This window comes from Hemibagrus wyckioides, linkage group LG02, assembly GCF_019097595.1.
Source record: "Hemibagrus wyckioides isolate EC202008001 linkage group LG02, SWU_Hwy_1.0, whole genome shotgun sequence".
NCBI classification, from domain to species: domain Eukaryota; kingdom Metazoa; phylum Chordata; class Actinopteri; order Siluriformes; family Bagridae; genus Hemibagrus; species Hemibagrus wyckioides.
The window spans coordinates 5221331-5238335 of record NC_080711.1 but is presented as its reverse complement, the minus strand read 5'-3'; the positions used below and the strand labels follow the sequence as shown (position 1 = coordinate 5238335).

Here is a 17005-nt window from a genome sequence, read left to right as displayed (position 1 = left end):
AATAAAAGTCTTTTTCCCAATGGGACTAGTTTAAAGAACAAATCCTGTCCAAATCCATCTTTCTTTCCTTTTTTACAGGTAGGCAAGTGTCTGGAAAGATTTCGGCATACATTATCTTCCATAAAATGCTCAGTTAAAATAACCCCAAGTAATATAGTGTACATGTCATCATTATTGACATGTTGATAAAGATTCCTTTATATACTGCAGGAAAAGAGCTTTTAAGCGTTTTCAGCTGAATAAAAGCACTCAAGGATTCACTTGCTCCTTTTTATCTTCATTCTGAAATCAATAATGGTACCATATCAGGTAATATGGACTGAGCTTAAAATGCAGGATAGTGAAATATAGATGACCACTGACAGGTGAAGTGAATAACAGTGGGCAAGAAACTGGGCAAGAGTAAGGATTTGAGCGAGTTTGACTAATTGTGATGGCTAGACAACTGGATCAGAGCACCTCCAAAACTGTAGCTCAGGTCTGCAGTGGTCAGTATCTATTAAAAGTGGTCCAAGGTGGGAACAGTGGTGAACCAGAGACAAGGTTATGGGTGGCCAAGGCTCATTGATGCACGTGGGGAGTGAAGGCTGGCCCGTGTGATCCGATCCAACAGACGAGCTACTGTTGCTCAAACTGCTGAAGAAGTTAATGCTGGTTCTGATAGAAAGGTGTCAGAATACACAGTGCAGGACGGGTCAGGGCTGTTCTGGCAGCAAAAGGGGGAACACCGCAATATTAGGCAGGTGGTCATAATGTTATGCCTGTTTTTTAAAGTAAGTTATTAATTTTAGGGTTCTAGGAGATGATATGGTCATTGACTTAATGATGATCATGAACAACAGGCATGGTCACAAGATAAGGTCAGACATTGTACTGCTTTGAATCAAACCACCTGGTGAAGACATATATGGAAGGACTGTCCATTGCTTTGTAAGATTTCCACCACGAGAGTGGTCATGCTTTCCGGTTTCTCTGTAACAAGCTTTGAATTTATTTGTTTTGTTTGTTTGTTTTTGTCTTATTATCTGTTTGAGAGAGGAAAAAGAGAAGGAACAACTGATTACAGTTGCTATAACGTAAATGATGACAGGAAATGACTTCCATAACATTAACTATAAAGAATATACAATATGTGTCATTTACTATTATTAAACTAATTAATACTAAAATAATATTTGTATTATATAAAATAATAAAAACAATTCGGTTCGTGCTATTTAATAAATTAATAAATTAATAAATAAATAAATAAATAAATAAATAAATGAATGAATGAATGAATGAATGAATGAGCTTTAGGCTGGCAACAGTAACATCACACCACCCAAAGTTTATTATTTTCCTAAACCAGCACAACTAGTTGTTTTATTTTTTTAGTTACCCTACAAAACATTTATTAAACTATTGAAAAGATTTATAAAAAGTTCTGAAAAGTACATATGACCTTTTGTTTGTCAACAAACCGTTAAATCACTTATTAGCATCGCGGCTAACACTTTACGCATTCCCAACGACCAAATGACAAAATGGTAAAATATAGTCTTATAATTTAAAAAATGTGACTAAATGTGTGTCCATTCATACATATGTAATATGTTTTTGTTTGTTTGTTTGTTTGTTGAAATGATGTAGTAACTTTGCTCACCTTTAAAAGAAATAAAATTTAGTGAAAGCCGTTGTTTTTGATGACAGGAAAGGTGCGCGCGCGCCTCTTTTCATTAACCTGAGGTGTACATTTTGGTCACTGGCAAACGGTAATTAACTGCTTTGGCACTCTAATTAAATAAATAAGCTGAACTAATTGTATAAAAAAATAAGTATTAATATTTATATACACTATTAGAAAGTTTATACAAGATTTTTGACTGCGTCTGCAGTTTCCAAAAGCACCTTTTAAACCGTTTAGGGTTGCCAGATATGCGTGAAAAAGCAACCCGATGGAACTTCAAGAACAATGCAAAACTAACTCATTAGGAATGTTAGTGCATGATTCGTGGTATTGATGAAATATATGGGGAAATGTAAAACAAGAAAAATTAAATCAGCGCACACACACACACACACACACACACACACACACACACACACACAGACAAATAAATAAAGTGAACATTTAATATTAAACACGTTCCTGAATTTTCATATTAGGGGAGTTTCCTAGACTATCTGGCAACCCAGATATACACAAGGTACACAATAGACCCCACAGAAATCTTAAAACCAATAAAAAGTGCACAACAAATAAACTATGAAAAGTACCCATTTAAACCTTTTGGAGATGTACTTTTATGTTTGTTGAGCATTTTTTGGCTTGTCAAGACACACCACAGGACACAGAAATAAGGGGAAAGCATGCACAGATCAACATTCTTATCTGTTATTGACAGTCCTCGAAGGAAATGTCCACCTAGAAACCCAGTAAATGTTTGCATTGGAATGTTTGTGGTGTGTTTAGTGATACTGGTGCTAATTTGTTCATAGATGCTTGCTATTCCTGTGAATAGTTATGTGTTGCTCTGACATCACAGCAGACACAAAATTACAATGATGTTTAATTGGAGAAAAACAAACAACCTGAAACATAAAGGATGTTAATCCGAAGTCCTACAAAACTGAACTCGCCATTTTCTCAGTCGCCATTTTCCAGCAGCATTCAACATCCAACACAGCAAACATTTGGCTCAAAGTGTCCGAATGCAATGCAGTAACACCCCACAGTTTTGCCAAGGATTGCTAAAGACTTGGCTCAGCCTAGTTATGGACCTGTATCTATGTTGGCAGTGGTATGAGCATGAAAAGTCTTGAAGTTATAGAACCAGATGTGTTTGAGCAGAGTTCAACTGCTGAGTTGAGAGAGCTGGACTAAAGCAAACAACTGCTGTCTTTAAATGGATATAAATTTTGGAAAAGTTTAACTGGAGAAAAAAAATGGACTAATATGGCAAGTAACTATGTTTAATCTACAGGGGTCAAAATAAATCTTGGACAGAATTTTAATTGTAAAGCTTAATATGCAAGTCGATCAGGATCGATTTTTCCTTTAGAAGCGAGAAGCATCGTATGAAATGAAACCTGGAGGTTTAGAGTCAGTCAGATATCTTAAATCAAATAGAAATTCAACTTATTTAGTATGGCTGCATAAATGTGTAATGTTACGGTGTACTAAGGCTGGATACTAATTTCAGTATAAGAGTTGTTTCAAAAAATGCACATCTTTAGCCTGTTTCATTAGGCCTGGGTCATTAATCAAAGGCTGGTTTGTCACAAATTAGTGGCAAATCTTCAGGCTACATGTCATTCTGTCATTCAGTGGGGTAGACTGAGGAGACAGCTGGTACTGTGATTGGCAGTTTTGGTTAAAGTGTTCAGATTGGATCGAAGAAGCAAGAGAAAATGCGTGAAGCCTAAAAGTACTAAAGATTTAGCTTAACTGTAGTGAAATGAATGCGATTTAGAACTATCCTGTTACTCTTAATGAGAATGAGTCGCCCTCTAGAGACGGCATGGCGTCCTGCAATGCTTTCACAGTTGCCCTGTAAAAGGAAATTAATTAACTTCTGGTTAGGCAAAGAAATTAAAGTAGACAAACATGCTAGTTTTGTTCATTAATTTTATTTAACAGCTAAGCAAATGATACAGGTAAATAAACAAACAAAAACGTAAATGGCTTTACACTTTATAACTCCAGTACAGAGCAAAAAGTGTGTCCCAAATCTCAAACGCATACCTCCTTGACCCTACTTTCTCCAGCATGCGACTCGGAAATGAATTAAGGTTCATCTTTGTTAAGGAATTCTTAAAGCACACGCTGAGGAATCAAGGAGAAAAGTAATAAGTATTTTTATACATGAACATAAAGTATAAATGTTTGAACTCTCTCCTATAATAATAATAATTCTAATACATGATACAACAATAAGAAAAACAAATGCAAAAGTAATAAACTATAATTAAATAAACAACAGGTTAGAATAAAATCCCTGAAGCCTGGACTTACAATAAGATCATTAATAATGGCGGGTTTCTGAATGGTAGATTAATGTGAAGAATCAGTGTTGTGTATATGCAGATGGTATAACAGGTACACACGTGGGCAGCATGCCTTCAATAGATGAATTCACTTTTTGTATTAAAGTGACACTTCGGTGATCAAGGTCTTCTTCGGCAATATTTTCTCGATTCCTTTTTATATCTCTTCTTCAGAGGGAGGAGTCAAAAAGCTTGGAAGTGAAGCAATGAGGCATAATTAAAGAAATGAAAAGAGACTCGCTCAGGACCTGGCATTTCTGCATTTATTAGACTCAACATTTTCCTTACTACAGAGGTTGGGTTTCCTTGTCACATCAGACTGCCTGTGGAGTCCTCTGATATTCCTGACAGCTGCAGGCCTTCTTGCCTGCTAATGATTTAATGAGGTGTCTCAGACAAGGTCCCTGTGCTTCTTTGGCTCAGCTAATGTGTATGCAGTTTAAACACAGATTAGCTCTCCTCTGGGATTTAACTAAGAACAAATACATTTTTTCTCTCCCTCTGTGTAAGACGGAACCCTTTGAAGCATGATTACTTTACGGATCACTTTCTGATCATTCCTATCTGAGCCGGGGATTCTCTGTGCTGAATATTGGAGCTCATTAAAGTTCAAGGGAAGCTTGATGCTGCAGAGAAAGCGGCACGTTTTTCAACCTGTGATGCACTCTGGATGTGAAATTAGCAGTAAAATGAAAGTGTTGTTTTGAGAAGCAGCAAAAGGTCCACATAACAATTTAGCCGCACCTAAAAAACTGTTACTATTCCCTTTTGGAAAGTCTTCTGTCTCTGTCACAGATGCCAAAATCTTGTATTGTGAAAAAGTCTCACATTCTTAGCGACACCAATTTGTTCTCGAAACACTCCAACATTTACAGTCCCTCTATCTCTGTCCATGGGTCTGAATAGTTAAAACAATACGTGTGAAGGGGATATGATCTCATAATCATTAATAAGAGAATATGGGCACATTTCTATCAGCTTTTTAGTTCTGTAATCAGGGCACTGATAAGTGAGTCGGCCATTTTAAGCGCTGTCTCCCTCAATCGCGAAAAAATCCTTATAATGCAGTGGAACTTTTGCTCCTGAAAAAAAATTAAAAAATACGAAATGCACCACAAAAAACCAGGCCGCATCAACGCTCATTATGTTACTTTAATGGAAATTTTCTAAAACCTCTGAGCAACAAAAAAATAAAAATAAAAAATTAACCCTCAGACAACTTTTTCTACAAATATATACATAGCTTGTTATTGTTGTTGTGGCTCTCGAATTATTATATTAGAGATTTATAACGTCATTTGACATTTTATATACAGGTAAAGTCAAAAGACTGTTAAGTTTTTAATGATTTAAAAAAATCCACTAGCTAACCTACAACCCTCCTTGAAGTACCATGACAGAAAACCCAGAAAACCATGTGATTAAGCTAACAAATTTAAAGAAACAGCCTTTATTTGTCACATATAGATTACAGCACAGTGAAATTCTTTATTCGCATATTCCAGCCTTGGAGATTGGGGTCAGAGTGCAGGGTCAGCCATGATGCAGCACCCCTGGAGCAGAGAGAGTTAAGGTCCTTGAGTGGCGGTGCTGGGGCTTGAACCCCAATCTTCCAGTCAGCGACCCAGTGCCATCAGTGTTGAGTGAGCCTGAGCCAGTGAGTGAGATCCTACCAGTGGCCCAAACTCCATATACTGATTCACTTCCTAGGGAGCTGATTGATATGCACCCAATATAACAAAACTTCATAATTTAAGCCTATGTCTCATCCATAGAGGAAGTGGATGAAATGAAAGAAAGCAGATAGAGAGAGAGAGAGAGTGTTCACAATCCTCCTTTATCAACATGTCCATCAGCTCAAGACAGGTTTTGACATGAATAAAGACCATTAAAACCACTGACGATGACCCTAAACGACCCGTTATGTCTTCACAACCTTCACAAGTGGATCAAGCCGTCAGACTTTTGTCTCGGGAGACGTTTTAAATTCAAGGGCGCAGGATGGAGTAACCATGGAAACCTACACCGGCACACCTGTCTCTTTGACAGCTCAAATATTACACTCATCAATACACAGATCCCATTCACATTTCCACCGGGATTTCACAAACGACTGTTACTGCCAGCGTTACAGGTAGGCACTGGTGTGTAAAAGAAAAGTACGATGTTAAATTTGCATGAACTCATCTGTTCTTGTATTAATGTTTAACCAGGATGAATTCACCCTCAGGTTGGGAAAAGAAAAACCCCACAAAAAACCGTGCAGACAGTTCAACCTCAAGCATTTATTCATCTTGTCCAGATGATTGCTTTTTGATTATGTACATATCTTACAACAGCTTCTATACAAACACAAACTGAACAAAAAAAAGTACAGCCAAGCCATTTGGGCTGTGGTCTGGTAGATTTCTCCGGTAATGGTGTCGGCGTCAGGCACAGTAAGAGTCAACAGGCAACTCCCCAAGCAGCTCATCAAGATCATCTGCAAGAAACAAGCAGATTAACTAATTAGCACTAGCATAGAAACAGATGCACATCAAATTAGTTTCACAGATGTTAACCTTTAATGAGTGTCTAATAATTTCATGAGACCTCAGTGAATTAATGCATGGATTTAGGTGCAAATTACAAAGTTGCCCTCTACTGCCCTCTTGTGTTTTACAAACTAGAATTGGCCCAAAATCCACTGTTACAGAATATTAAATCTAACGATTTATATACATTACTAGGTTCATTGATCGTCACCATAGAAACAAATTTCTTACTACACATATGTCGAACATCTACACAAGGTTTGTTCTGCATTAAATTAGTTTACAACTGAACAGTTGAACAATGAATTCGGAAAACATATGGGGGGGGGGTATTGGTGTAGGACAGCAACTTGTGGTCAGACAATTGAAAGGAATCAGCAAAAAAAAAAAAAAAAAAAAAAAAAAAAAATATATATATATATATATATATATATATATATATATATATTTATATATATATATATATATATATATATATATATATATATATATATATATATATATATATATATATATATATACACACACACACATACACTGACAATTGTGTTTAAAGGTACAAAATAATCTCTAATGCTGTTTCCATGACAACAGATGGAATTGGACAATCAGATCTACATGAGTACTCTCATAGCTGAGCCGTAAAACATAAAAACAGTGTAAATGTTGACCATTGTACAGAGAAGTAAAGTTAATTGCAGTAAGCTATTACTTTCATTACATTTGACTCTAAATGTAACATCCCTATTTAACATGTTTTTTTTTCTCTCTAAGCAAAATGCATAATAAAGATCATGTACAATTAAAAATGGATTAAATCAGTAAAACTAGGTATATCTGACAACACAGTTATCTTCTCGATATTACTGCACCTGCATCCCATTGAGCATCCTCTGAGCAGTCAGGTCGTGTAGTAGACTGGCCCGCCTCATTGGCAGGGACTGGCAGGTTAGCTGCGACGCTACTTTGCTCCTCCTCCTCTTCCTCTTCCTCATAATGCAGCTCCATTTGACACACTGGGCCCCTTTCAAGATTGGAGGACTCATAGTGCAGTAATCCAGCAGGTCCCTATAGTTGTATTTAACAAAACAGAGGTAAAATAAGATGTTTATAGGCAAAGACATCTTAGAAAAGTACAAATCTATCATTGAACAAATGCACATCCATGCAACTTTGCTGCAACTGGAACATTTGGCCACTAACCAGTGCAGGCTGGGAAGGCTGGGAGGAGGTGTGGACTGCTCCATCAGGAGGATAGATTCGAAGAAGGTTATTGGGTGTTACATTCAGGTAGTGATTCCTGTTTGAGGGGGAGAACACGCCCACCTAGGGAGAGTAGCACAGTTTATTTTACAATTCTAGTGACCACACAGTCCTGAGTAATGGAGAGTGTGGGAAAGAGGTAAAGAAGCGAGTGCAGGCAGGTTGGAATAGGTGGAGAAAGGTGTCAAGAGTTCTGTGTGATGGAAAAATATCAGTGAGAATCAAGGGGAAGGTGTACAAGACAGTGGTGAGACCGGCCATGCTGTGTGGTTTAGAGACTGAGGAAGAGACAGGAGTCAGAGCTGGAGGTAGCAGAGCTGAAGATGTTGAGGTTTTCTTTGAGAGTGACAAGGTTGGACAGGATTAGGAACGAGTACATCAGAGGGACAGCTCATGTTGGACGTTTGGGGGGACAAAGTTAGGGAGGCCAGATTAAGATGGTTTGGACATGTTAAGAGGAGGGAGAGTGAGTATATTGGTAAGAGAATGTTGGACATGGAGCTGCCAGGCAGGAGGAAAAGAGGAAGGCTAAAGATGAGGTATATGGATGTAATAAATGCGGATATGAAGCTAGTGTTGAGGATGCAGAAGATAGGGATAGGTGGAGAGAGACGATTCGCTGTGGCCACCCCTGAAAGGAAAAGCCAAAAGAAGAAGACGAAGAAGTGACCACACAGTGAGGAACGCAGTATGATTTAAGCAGCATCGGTACTTTACTTGTTTGAGCAGCAGCACTGCACCGGTCTTCAGCTCCCCCTGTCTGTCCTCCAGCAACCGTCTGTGAACTGTACCCTGCATCTCACCTAGACAATATACACAATGAGTACATCTGCACACCAAAAAAGGTCCAGAGTGGTACAGAATGTACAGGTGAGGAAAAAAAAGTTGTCAGCTGTAATAGTAATGGAGCTTATTTTCCTGCAGATGCTTTTAATAGTACCATTTCTTTATATACGCATTTTTTTAAACATATACTATAATTATCCTTAAACGGTTGTTCTGAATATCTGTTAAAATATTTTGAACATAATTGGCTTGCTTTTGGTAACTCTTTTGTTAAGTCTTGTATAATTATACATAATTACTTGTTAAGCCATGATTGTTGGATAGGGAAATTAGAAATATGACTCTAGGTTTAATCTGGCTCAAATGTTTCTACTTTGACACAACGCTATTGCCATGTGCTAAACAATGCCCGAGAACACTTCCTATGACAGCTAATTATTCTTATATTCACGTCTGCATGATGCACGTCTTACCTGTGGGGTCCCTGAACACTGCTTTGGCATCGGCATGCGTGTGCAAGATGCTCTTTAACACCACTGCCATGTTAGGAACCTTATTTTTAGACAGCTGCCTTAAGGCTGCCTGAAAGACAATTTGTTATTGAAAAACAAATCAATAACAAAGGAGCAGAAAAGTCATTAAGCAAAAAAGAAAGGAAAACAAAAAGAAAGGAAAACAAAAAGAAAAGCAAATCAGACACAACCCCAAGGTCTCTGGAACACTAATGCATTAACACAACCATTAATTACCCTGACAAATAATTAATGTCTGCTGTTAGTACATATTTATGACAGCGAGGACACCGTGCTCAGAATGTTCGACTTACTTTCCGTAGCACCATGACAATGCTATATGAATGGAGGAAACAGGAAGGGTTTCTCTCATCCAGTCCCATTTCAGCCTTCATTGCTGCCCATGGACCTATGCTGAACTCCTCTTCCTCATTTCCTTGAGAGCTTGGGACCTGTTTATATTGAAGAAAAGAAAAAAGACTGAGGCTATAAGAACAATTCTCTAAAGGACACGTGTAGTTTGTGTGCGAATTCATATATGTACTATAGTACCTCACTGCGCAGCCGAGCCACAGCCCCGTGTGCCGGTGTCTGTGGGACTGCCACAACTATGTCATCCAGACTCCGCCCACTGATCTGTGGCATGAAGAAAGGTATGCAGAAATAAAACAAATGTGTATTCACCTGAAAGAACTGTTTAAACCTTTCACCTAAACACCCTCAAATTTCTTTAAAGTCTAAGGAGTCACCTGTTGCGGCAGAGCACCTGCCGGACCAGGAAACCGGCGTGTCTTGGGCCGAACAGAATCACTCCTCGGCCTCTGAGGAGTCTTACTGGCTGCCGAAACCAGCTGGACTAGGTGATTAGTCAAGACAGGCTGGATGTGAAGTGGTCGGGGTGTTTGTGGAGTCGACAGAGCAGGAGATACAGCCTGGAACAGAGAGCGATGTTCTGCTTGAGGAGTGACAGCTCCTCTTTGCCACTGAGATGTCACTCTCACAGGTCCAGGAGTCACCGGACTGGTGAAGCGGCAGGCTGGCGTTTGCAAGTAGTTTTGTGGGGTAAACGTAGTAGAAGACGTAGAACTGCTAAACGACTGAGAGGGTGCGGATTTTGGAGTAGTGTTACAGAATCCTCTGAGAGATGATACAACTGGTGCATCTTCACTAACAGCTGACGATCTCAACCGTTTAGCTGGGGAAATGCTGTCGGATTCAAATTCTTTGTCTGGAGCAGAAGCTTTCAAAGGAACACACTCATCCAACTCCTCCAGATCTACATCCCAGTCATCAAAGTCATCCTGAAAAGGAATGTCTTTTGTGGGAACATTGCAGATTCCAGACTGAGGGTTTGACTGGCCAGGTGGAGAAATTGAGGGATGTTGCAGAGATGTGATTGCATTCGATCCACCTAAAGATGCTTGAAGAGAAGCAGGAGAAGTGGCATGTGTTTGAGGGACAGAGTGGGTGCTGGATGAAGAGTTATGGTTGGCCAGGTTTCTTAAACCTTTGACAGGTCCATATTCTGAAAGATCGAGCCGTGCCGAAGAATCCGGCACTGAAGTCCTGTTCAAGAAGTTGGCTGAAGATCCAACAGAGCTCTGCTGTGCATCATGGGAGCAAACTGCATGTGATTCTTGTAAGGGTGCACAGGCTGGAACAGAGGATGACCCAGAACCTGAAGTGTGTGTCCAGTCAGCTTCCAGCAAGTCCTGCAGAAAAACAACACAAACTTAAGCCGCATAAATCAAACAGAGCAAATCTATCAGCTGATCTGAGATGTTTCACTCAACGACATTTCATAACAGTGTCTATCATTTGCTTACTTAATACCTAAATTTAATTCAAAACACATAAGCCCTATTCAAATAGAATTGAATTTACATGCGTTTATGGGCAGATTTTCTCATTTACAGGTGCTACTCTATGATTTTATTTATGTCTGGATTGACCATGTTGAAATAATTGTCCATCTTCATCTGATAAAATTACAGATCTTCTATAGATCATATCGCGTGTATTACTGACACTCCCCGGGGATATTAAATGCTTCCTGAATCACAAAACCACATGTATACACCAATCAGGCATAACATTATGACCACATGCGTAATATTGTGTTGGTCCCCCTCTTGCTGCCAAAACAGCCCTGACTCGTCGAGGCATGGACTCCACTAGATCCCTGAAAGTGTGTTGTTGTGTCTGGCACCAAGACATTAGCAGCAGATCGTTTAAGTCCTGCAAGTTGTGAGGTGGTCTGCAACAATGCTTAGGTAGGTGGTACGTGTCAAAGTAACATCCACATAGATGACAATGCCCAAAGCATGACACTGCCTGTGTCTGTTTGCCTTCTTCCCATACTAGATCCTGGTGCCATGTGCTCCCCAGGTAAGTGATGCACACGCACCCAGCCATCCACATGATTTAAAAGAAAACGTGATTCATCTGACCAGGCCACCTTCTTCTATTGCTCCATGGTCCAGTTCTGATGCTCACATGCCCATTGTTGGCGCTTTCAGCGGTGCACCGGGGTCAGCATGGGCACCCTGACTAGTCTGCAGCTCCATACACAACAAACTGCAATGCACTGTGTATTCTGAAACCTTTCTATCAGAACCAGCATTAACTTCTTCAGCAATCTGAGCAACAGTAGCTCGTCTGTTGGATCGGATCACACGGGCCAGCCTTCGCTCCCCACGTACATCAATGAGTCTTGGTCGCCCATGACCCTGTCGCTGATTCACCACTGTACTTTCCTTGGACCACTTTTGATAGATACTGACCACTGCAGACCGGGAACACCCCACAAGAGCTGCAGTTTTGGAGATGCTCTGATCCAGTGGTCTAGCCATCACAATTTGGCCCTTCGTCAAACTCGCTCAAATCCTTACACTTGTCCATTTTTCCTGCTTCTAACACATCAACTTTGAGGACAAAATGTTTACTTGCTGTCTAATATATCCCACCCACTAACAGGTGCCATGATGAGGAGATCATCAGTGTTATTCACTTCACCTGTCAGTGCTCATAATATTATGTCTGCTCAGTGTATATGCATATAAGGATGAAAAACCTAAACTACATATAAATATCATTAAAAAAAGGAAGAGTCTATTATACTGACAAAACCTGATGCAAACATCCAAGTTCATAAAAAATACACCCTTAGAAGAGTGATTTTCCAGTAGTACCTTTCCAGATGCTAGTTTTATTGCTGACTATATCACACACGTCCTCCAATAAACTAATCCAATCTGAATAGGGCTTTAGTTTATAATTAGAGTCCTGGAATCAGTGTCTATTAGTTAGTGTGTTTAATAATGACTCTAGAAAGGCACTTACAATAAATATTAGTCAGTTTAGTTAGAAAGAACCCTGTGTAAATCGCTTATTAACTACCCATGATCAATTAAGTCATTTTGTTTTCCCCCACCCAAAAGGCATGTTGGAACAAAACAAATTAGTCTCTAGGACTTGAACTGTGACTGAAACACACCTGATTTAACTTATCACATAATTAAGCCAGATGAATCTCAGGCGTTAGATTGAATGTGATCCTGATATATCAGGTTTGGTTGAAACTTAAAAAGGTTTTAAACTTAAGGTGAATAATGTTGAGATGATGCATCTTTTCAGTTCATAACAAATAAAGCATGTCATGACTCTAAACATAAATTATACCCACTTCATCATCCAGCTCTTCTCCTACGCTGAAAAGTCCTCTCCACTTGCTGCAAGCCTAAACACGAAGGAGAAAGAACGAGTTTTAAAAAATGTCTCTCCAGTAACTTTTATCAGTTTAGATCAACAGTTTGGCTGCAAAACAGAGAGGAACGTCCGTCACTGAGGAAATAAATAAACACGGTGTATTATTATTATCAGCTTGCTAAATGAGTTAGCTAAAGAAGCTAACAGTCATCTTACCGCAGTTGACATGTCCTCCGGTTTAGTTTAGACTTCAGAAAGAGGAGAATTATCGTAAATATATATATATAATCTTTTAAAGATGCTACAGCGTCATCACATATTTTTAAAAAGTGTATAATTTACTCCATAAAACATCCACCCGGAGTCGGGTTAACAGATTGGCGCCGCCATGTTCGAAAACAACGTGATGTTACGTGATGACGTGCGGAGAAGTAGGCGCGGCGTCCAACTATGATGTCTCAAAGATCCCCATCAAACTCTCCAACTTCCTCCACAGACAGATGCTACTTTCCTGGTCTCTCATCTTCAGGCATGATTTCACCCCACACACATACTCTATCTGGAACAACAGGAACAAAAACAAATCTATTTTCTTCTAAACCTGGTTCAACAACAATCTTCTATCAGTTGGTCAGTTGTTGAAACCCAATGGTCACTTTGATAATTATACAGAATTTCTCACAGCTTATTGAACTCTCCATTGTTCTTGATGCGGTTCCTTTCCGGTGTGGTTATGCTGTTAAAATGATTTATTGTCTCAGCTCCTGTCGTTTCAGATATTGATCCCAGACAAACTGATGTAGGAAAGATATGTTTTCCAGTCAGTCACTACAACAATAAGAGAGGTTCAACAACTTACTGTAAACTGTTCCTCATGTTATGTCTTACTGGGATGGTATCATTCATAACTTGGATAAAAATTTGGACTCTAACTTACAAATATATTTTCAATTCAATTCAATTCAATTTATTTTGTATAGCGCCTTTTACAGTGGACATTGTCTCAAAGCAGCTTTACAAAAGAAGAGGAACGGAGAAAGGGGAGGGAGGAAAATGAAAATAAAAAATATTTTTTAAAAAATAACTAAATACCTAGAAATAAGAATGAATTGTTAAATTAAATTATTAAACTATTTTATTTTATCCCTAATGAGCAAGCCTGTGGCGACGGTGGCAAGGAAAAACTCCCTGGGATGATATGAGGAAGAAACCTTGAGAGGAACCAGGCTCAGAAGGGAACACATCCTCATTTGGGTGACACTAAACAGTAAATAATGTAACTGTAACTGATTAATGTCCTTCCTACAACAGCAACCAATGGCCCATTAGGAACTATTAGGTCATTAGGTTATTATAGACTTCTTTGCTGTCAGAAGCTGACAGATGAAATGGCAGATCTGTGATGGTGTGAAAGTCCTCAAGTGGCTCTGTCCATGGCTGTCTCCTGGTCCACACAGATCCATCCACAGCATCAGTGGGCATCACCAAGCGACGAGACTCTGACCAGGGGTAGGGCAGCGGTCACAATGGAAACTGGCAAACACTGGAAGCTCAGGAGTGGGGTTTATAGCTCAACAGAGAAAGACAGAGAGAGAAGGAGAAAGATATTATGATTTTCTCTTTCGCGAGCCTTGTTGTTATTGTTTGTTGGTTTTATCCGGAGGAATCGTATTTTCTCTTTATTGTGTGATTAGCATCTCTCCGCTTGACTCAAACCTTACGGTGCTATCCAAGGGTGCTAATAGTGAGGAACAGTATGGCCCACAGTTCGATTGCCACTGGTTTCCCATTGACTTGCCCTAATAATCTTCTCCCGGATAACGGTCATGACACCGTCATGTTTGGGTGTTCAGCATCTGAGAGAGGCTCTCACGGACCCGTGTTTGCACTGCAGTATATTACCCATGTCGGAGCCGTCTTGCTGAGTTAGATCCTAGTTCAACGGCGAAACTGGGGCAGCTAGATGTAACCCCTCAGCACCCCAAAAAACGCAGGGCATCTGCGGCTAGCCACCCGTCTAAGAAAAAGGCCACGTCGTGAAGTGACGGACATTCACGTGTGGAGGAAAAATTCGATTTCTAAGACGGTCTCCATGCTTTCTTCAGAAATGGCGGAACTGAAACACCTGCTTCATTTCACTTTAGCCTGTCGCAGGTGCTACTCCTGTGAAGACGACTCAGGATGATGAGAATGCTCAGAATCAAGGAGCTGGGGAAGAATCTCTTGATTCTCCTTATTTTTCTGACTTGGATGTGCTTTCTACGAGTGCTTCTGATTCCCTTTTGCTTGATCATGGTGCACCTCAGTCACAGCTCCATCAAAGGCCTCGTGTTACTGATGACGTATGGGCTTCTCGGCCACCTGAACGACAGTTGCCAGGAGGACCCCCCACGGCCACTAAAGACGTAAAGCCTGAGATATCCGGGCCGGTGGTCGATCGTTTTTCAATAGAACACAGCTAGAGTACTGGAAGACCAACACAGCAGACCCCTGGGTCTTGTCAACTCTAAACAGAGGATATACTCTACAGTTTCAACACCGGCCTCCCAGATTTTCAAGAATTGTTCCGACGGTTGTCAGAGACACAATTCGTTCAATGGCTCTCTCTCTGGAAATTAGTTCTCTGTTAGAGAAGGGAGCCATAGAAAAAGTTCATCCCCTTGTTCAGGAAGACGGGTTTTATTCGACATATTTTCTTGTTCCGAAAAGGTCGGTGGGTTCCGCTCAGTTCTCGATTTGAGGCGTCTGAATTTGTTCCTGAAGGTCCTTCCTTTTCGAATGCTGCGCACAGCCAACGATCTTCGGGCGATTGGTTTGTGAGTGTCGACCTGAAAGATGCATATTTTCACGTTCCAATTGCTGTTCATCACAGAAGGTTTCTGCGTTCAGTTTCCAAAATCAAGCCTACCAGTTCAAGGTTCTACCTTTCGGCCTTTCCCTTGCAACCCGCGTCTTCACAAGGTGTTTGAGCGCAGCTCTATCTCCCCTCTGGATGAGAGGCATGCATGTTCTACCATATCTGGATGACTAGCTGCTTTGTGCACCCACAAGACAGCAGGCCGCGCAAGACTCCAAACTGCTTTTAAGGCACGTGCAGAAGTTGGGTTTTTCTGTGAAGGAGAAAAAGAGCTGTCTGATTCCGGCACAGACCACCTGGAACTAAGGGGCCAAGCCCAGCTCCTGAAAAACAACCCCACACCATAATCCCCCCTCCACCAAACTTTACACTTGGCACAATGCAGTCGGACAAGAACCGTTCTCCTGGCAACCGCCAAACCCAGACTTGTCCATCAGATTGCCAGATGGAGAAGCGCGATTCGTCACTCCAGAGAACGCGCCTCCACTGCTCTAGAGTCCAGTGGCGGCGTGCTTTACACCACTGCATCCGACGCTTTGCATTGCACTTGGTGATGTATGGCTTGGATGCAGCTGCTCGGCCATGGAAACCCATTCCATGAAGCTCTCTGCGCACTGTTCTTGAGCTAATCTGAAGGCCACATGAAGTTTGGAGGTCTGTAGCAATTGACTCTGCAGAAAGTTGGCGACCTCTTCGCACTATGCGCCTCAGCATCCGCTGACCCCGCTCCGTCAGTTTACGTGGCCTACCACTTCGTGGCTGAGTCGCTGTCGTTCCCAAACACTTCCACGTTCTTATAATACAGCTGACAGTTGACTGTGGAATATTTAGGAGCGAGGAAATTTCACGACTGGATTTGTTGCACAGGTGGCATCCTATCACAGTTCCACGCTGGAATTCACTGAGCTCCTGAGAGCGACCCATTCTTTCACAAATGTTTGTAAAAACAGTCTGCATGCCTAGGTGCTTGATTTTATACACCTGTGGCCATGGAAGTGATTGGAACACCTGATTCTGATTATTTGGATGGGTGAGCGAATACTTTTGGCAATATAGTTTATGTATGCATGTATGTATGTATGTATAAATATACAACCCATATTTTTATATGACCCACAGGTTCACCTTTACAGTTCTGGAGACACCATATCACGTGCAGACCTGGGTGGGACTGAGCTGAATGACCCTGGACTGATTAAACTCTCTCAGCATTTGCAGAGGCTTGGAGATGAGCTGGAAAACACTGAAGAGCTACAGAGGTGAGTTTATTGTTATGAGAACGTTTAAAGACATAGAATAGTTCAAGCAAGGTGTGT

At 40.6% G+C, this 17005-nt stretch overlaps 1 protein-coding gene across 1 annotated transcript; it reads right to left on the bottom strand.

Annotated features, from left to right (window-relative positions):
* Positions 1 to 6294: 6294 nt before the first annotated feature.
* Positions 6295 to 13237, bottom strand: hrob (homologous recombination factor with OB-fold). The gene is made up of 10 exons (XM_058404318.1): positions 13049 to 13237; positions 12810 to 12863; positions 9874 to 10836; positions 9677 to 9760; positions 9439 to 9576; positions 9086 to 9194; positions 8544 to 8629; positions 7767 to 7889; positions 7436 to 7631; positions 6295 to 6511 (listed from the first exon to the last, which is right to left on the bottom strand). The coding sequence occupies exons 1-10, from the start codon at positions 13058 to 13060 to the stop codon at positions 6459 to 6461; spliced, it is 1818 nt and encodes a 605-aa protein (XP_058260301.1). The 5' UTR covers positions 13061 to 13237; the 3' UTR covers positions 6295 to 6458.
* Positions 13238 to 17005: the final 3768 nt, after the last annotated feature.

Excerpts from the sequence above, each read along its gene's own strand:
- hrob (XM_058404318.1), bottom strand. Across the intron at positions 9,761-9,873 it reads CAGGTGCTCTGCCGCAACAG|ATCAGTGGGCGGAGTCTGGA; the intron begins GTGACTCCTTAG and ends TTCATGCCACAG. Across the intron at positions 7,632-7,766 it reads AGCCTTCCCAGCCTGCACTG|GGACCTGCTGGATTACTGCA; the intron begins GTTAGTGGCCAA and ends ATACAACTATAG.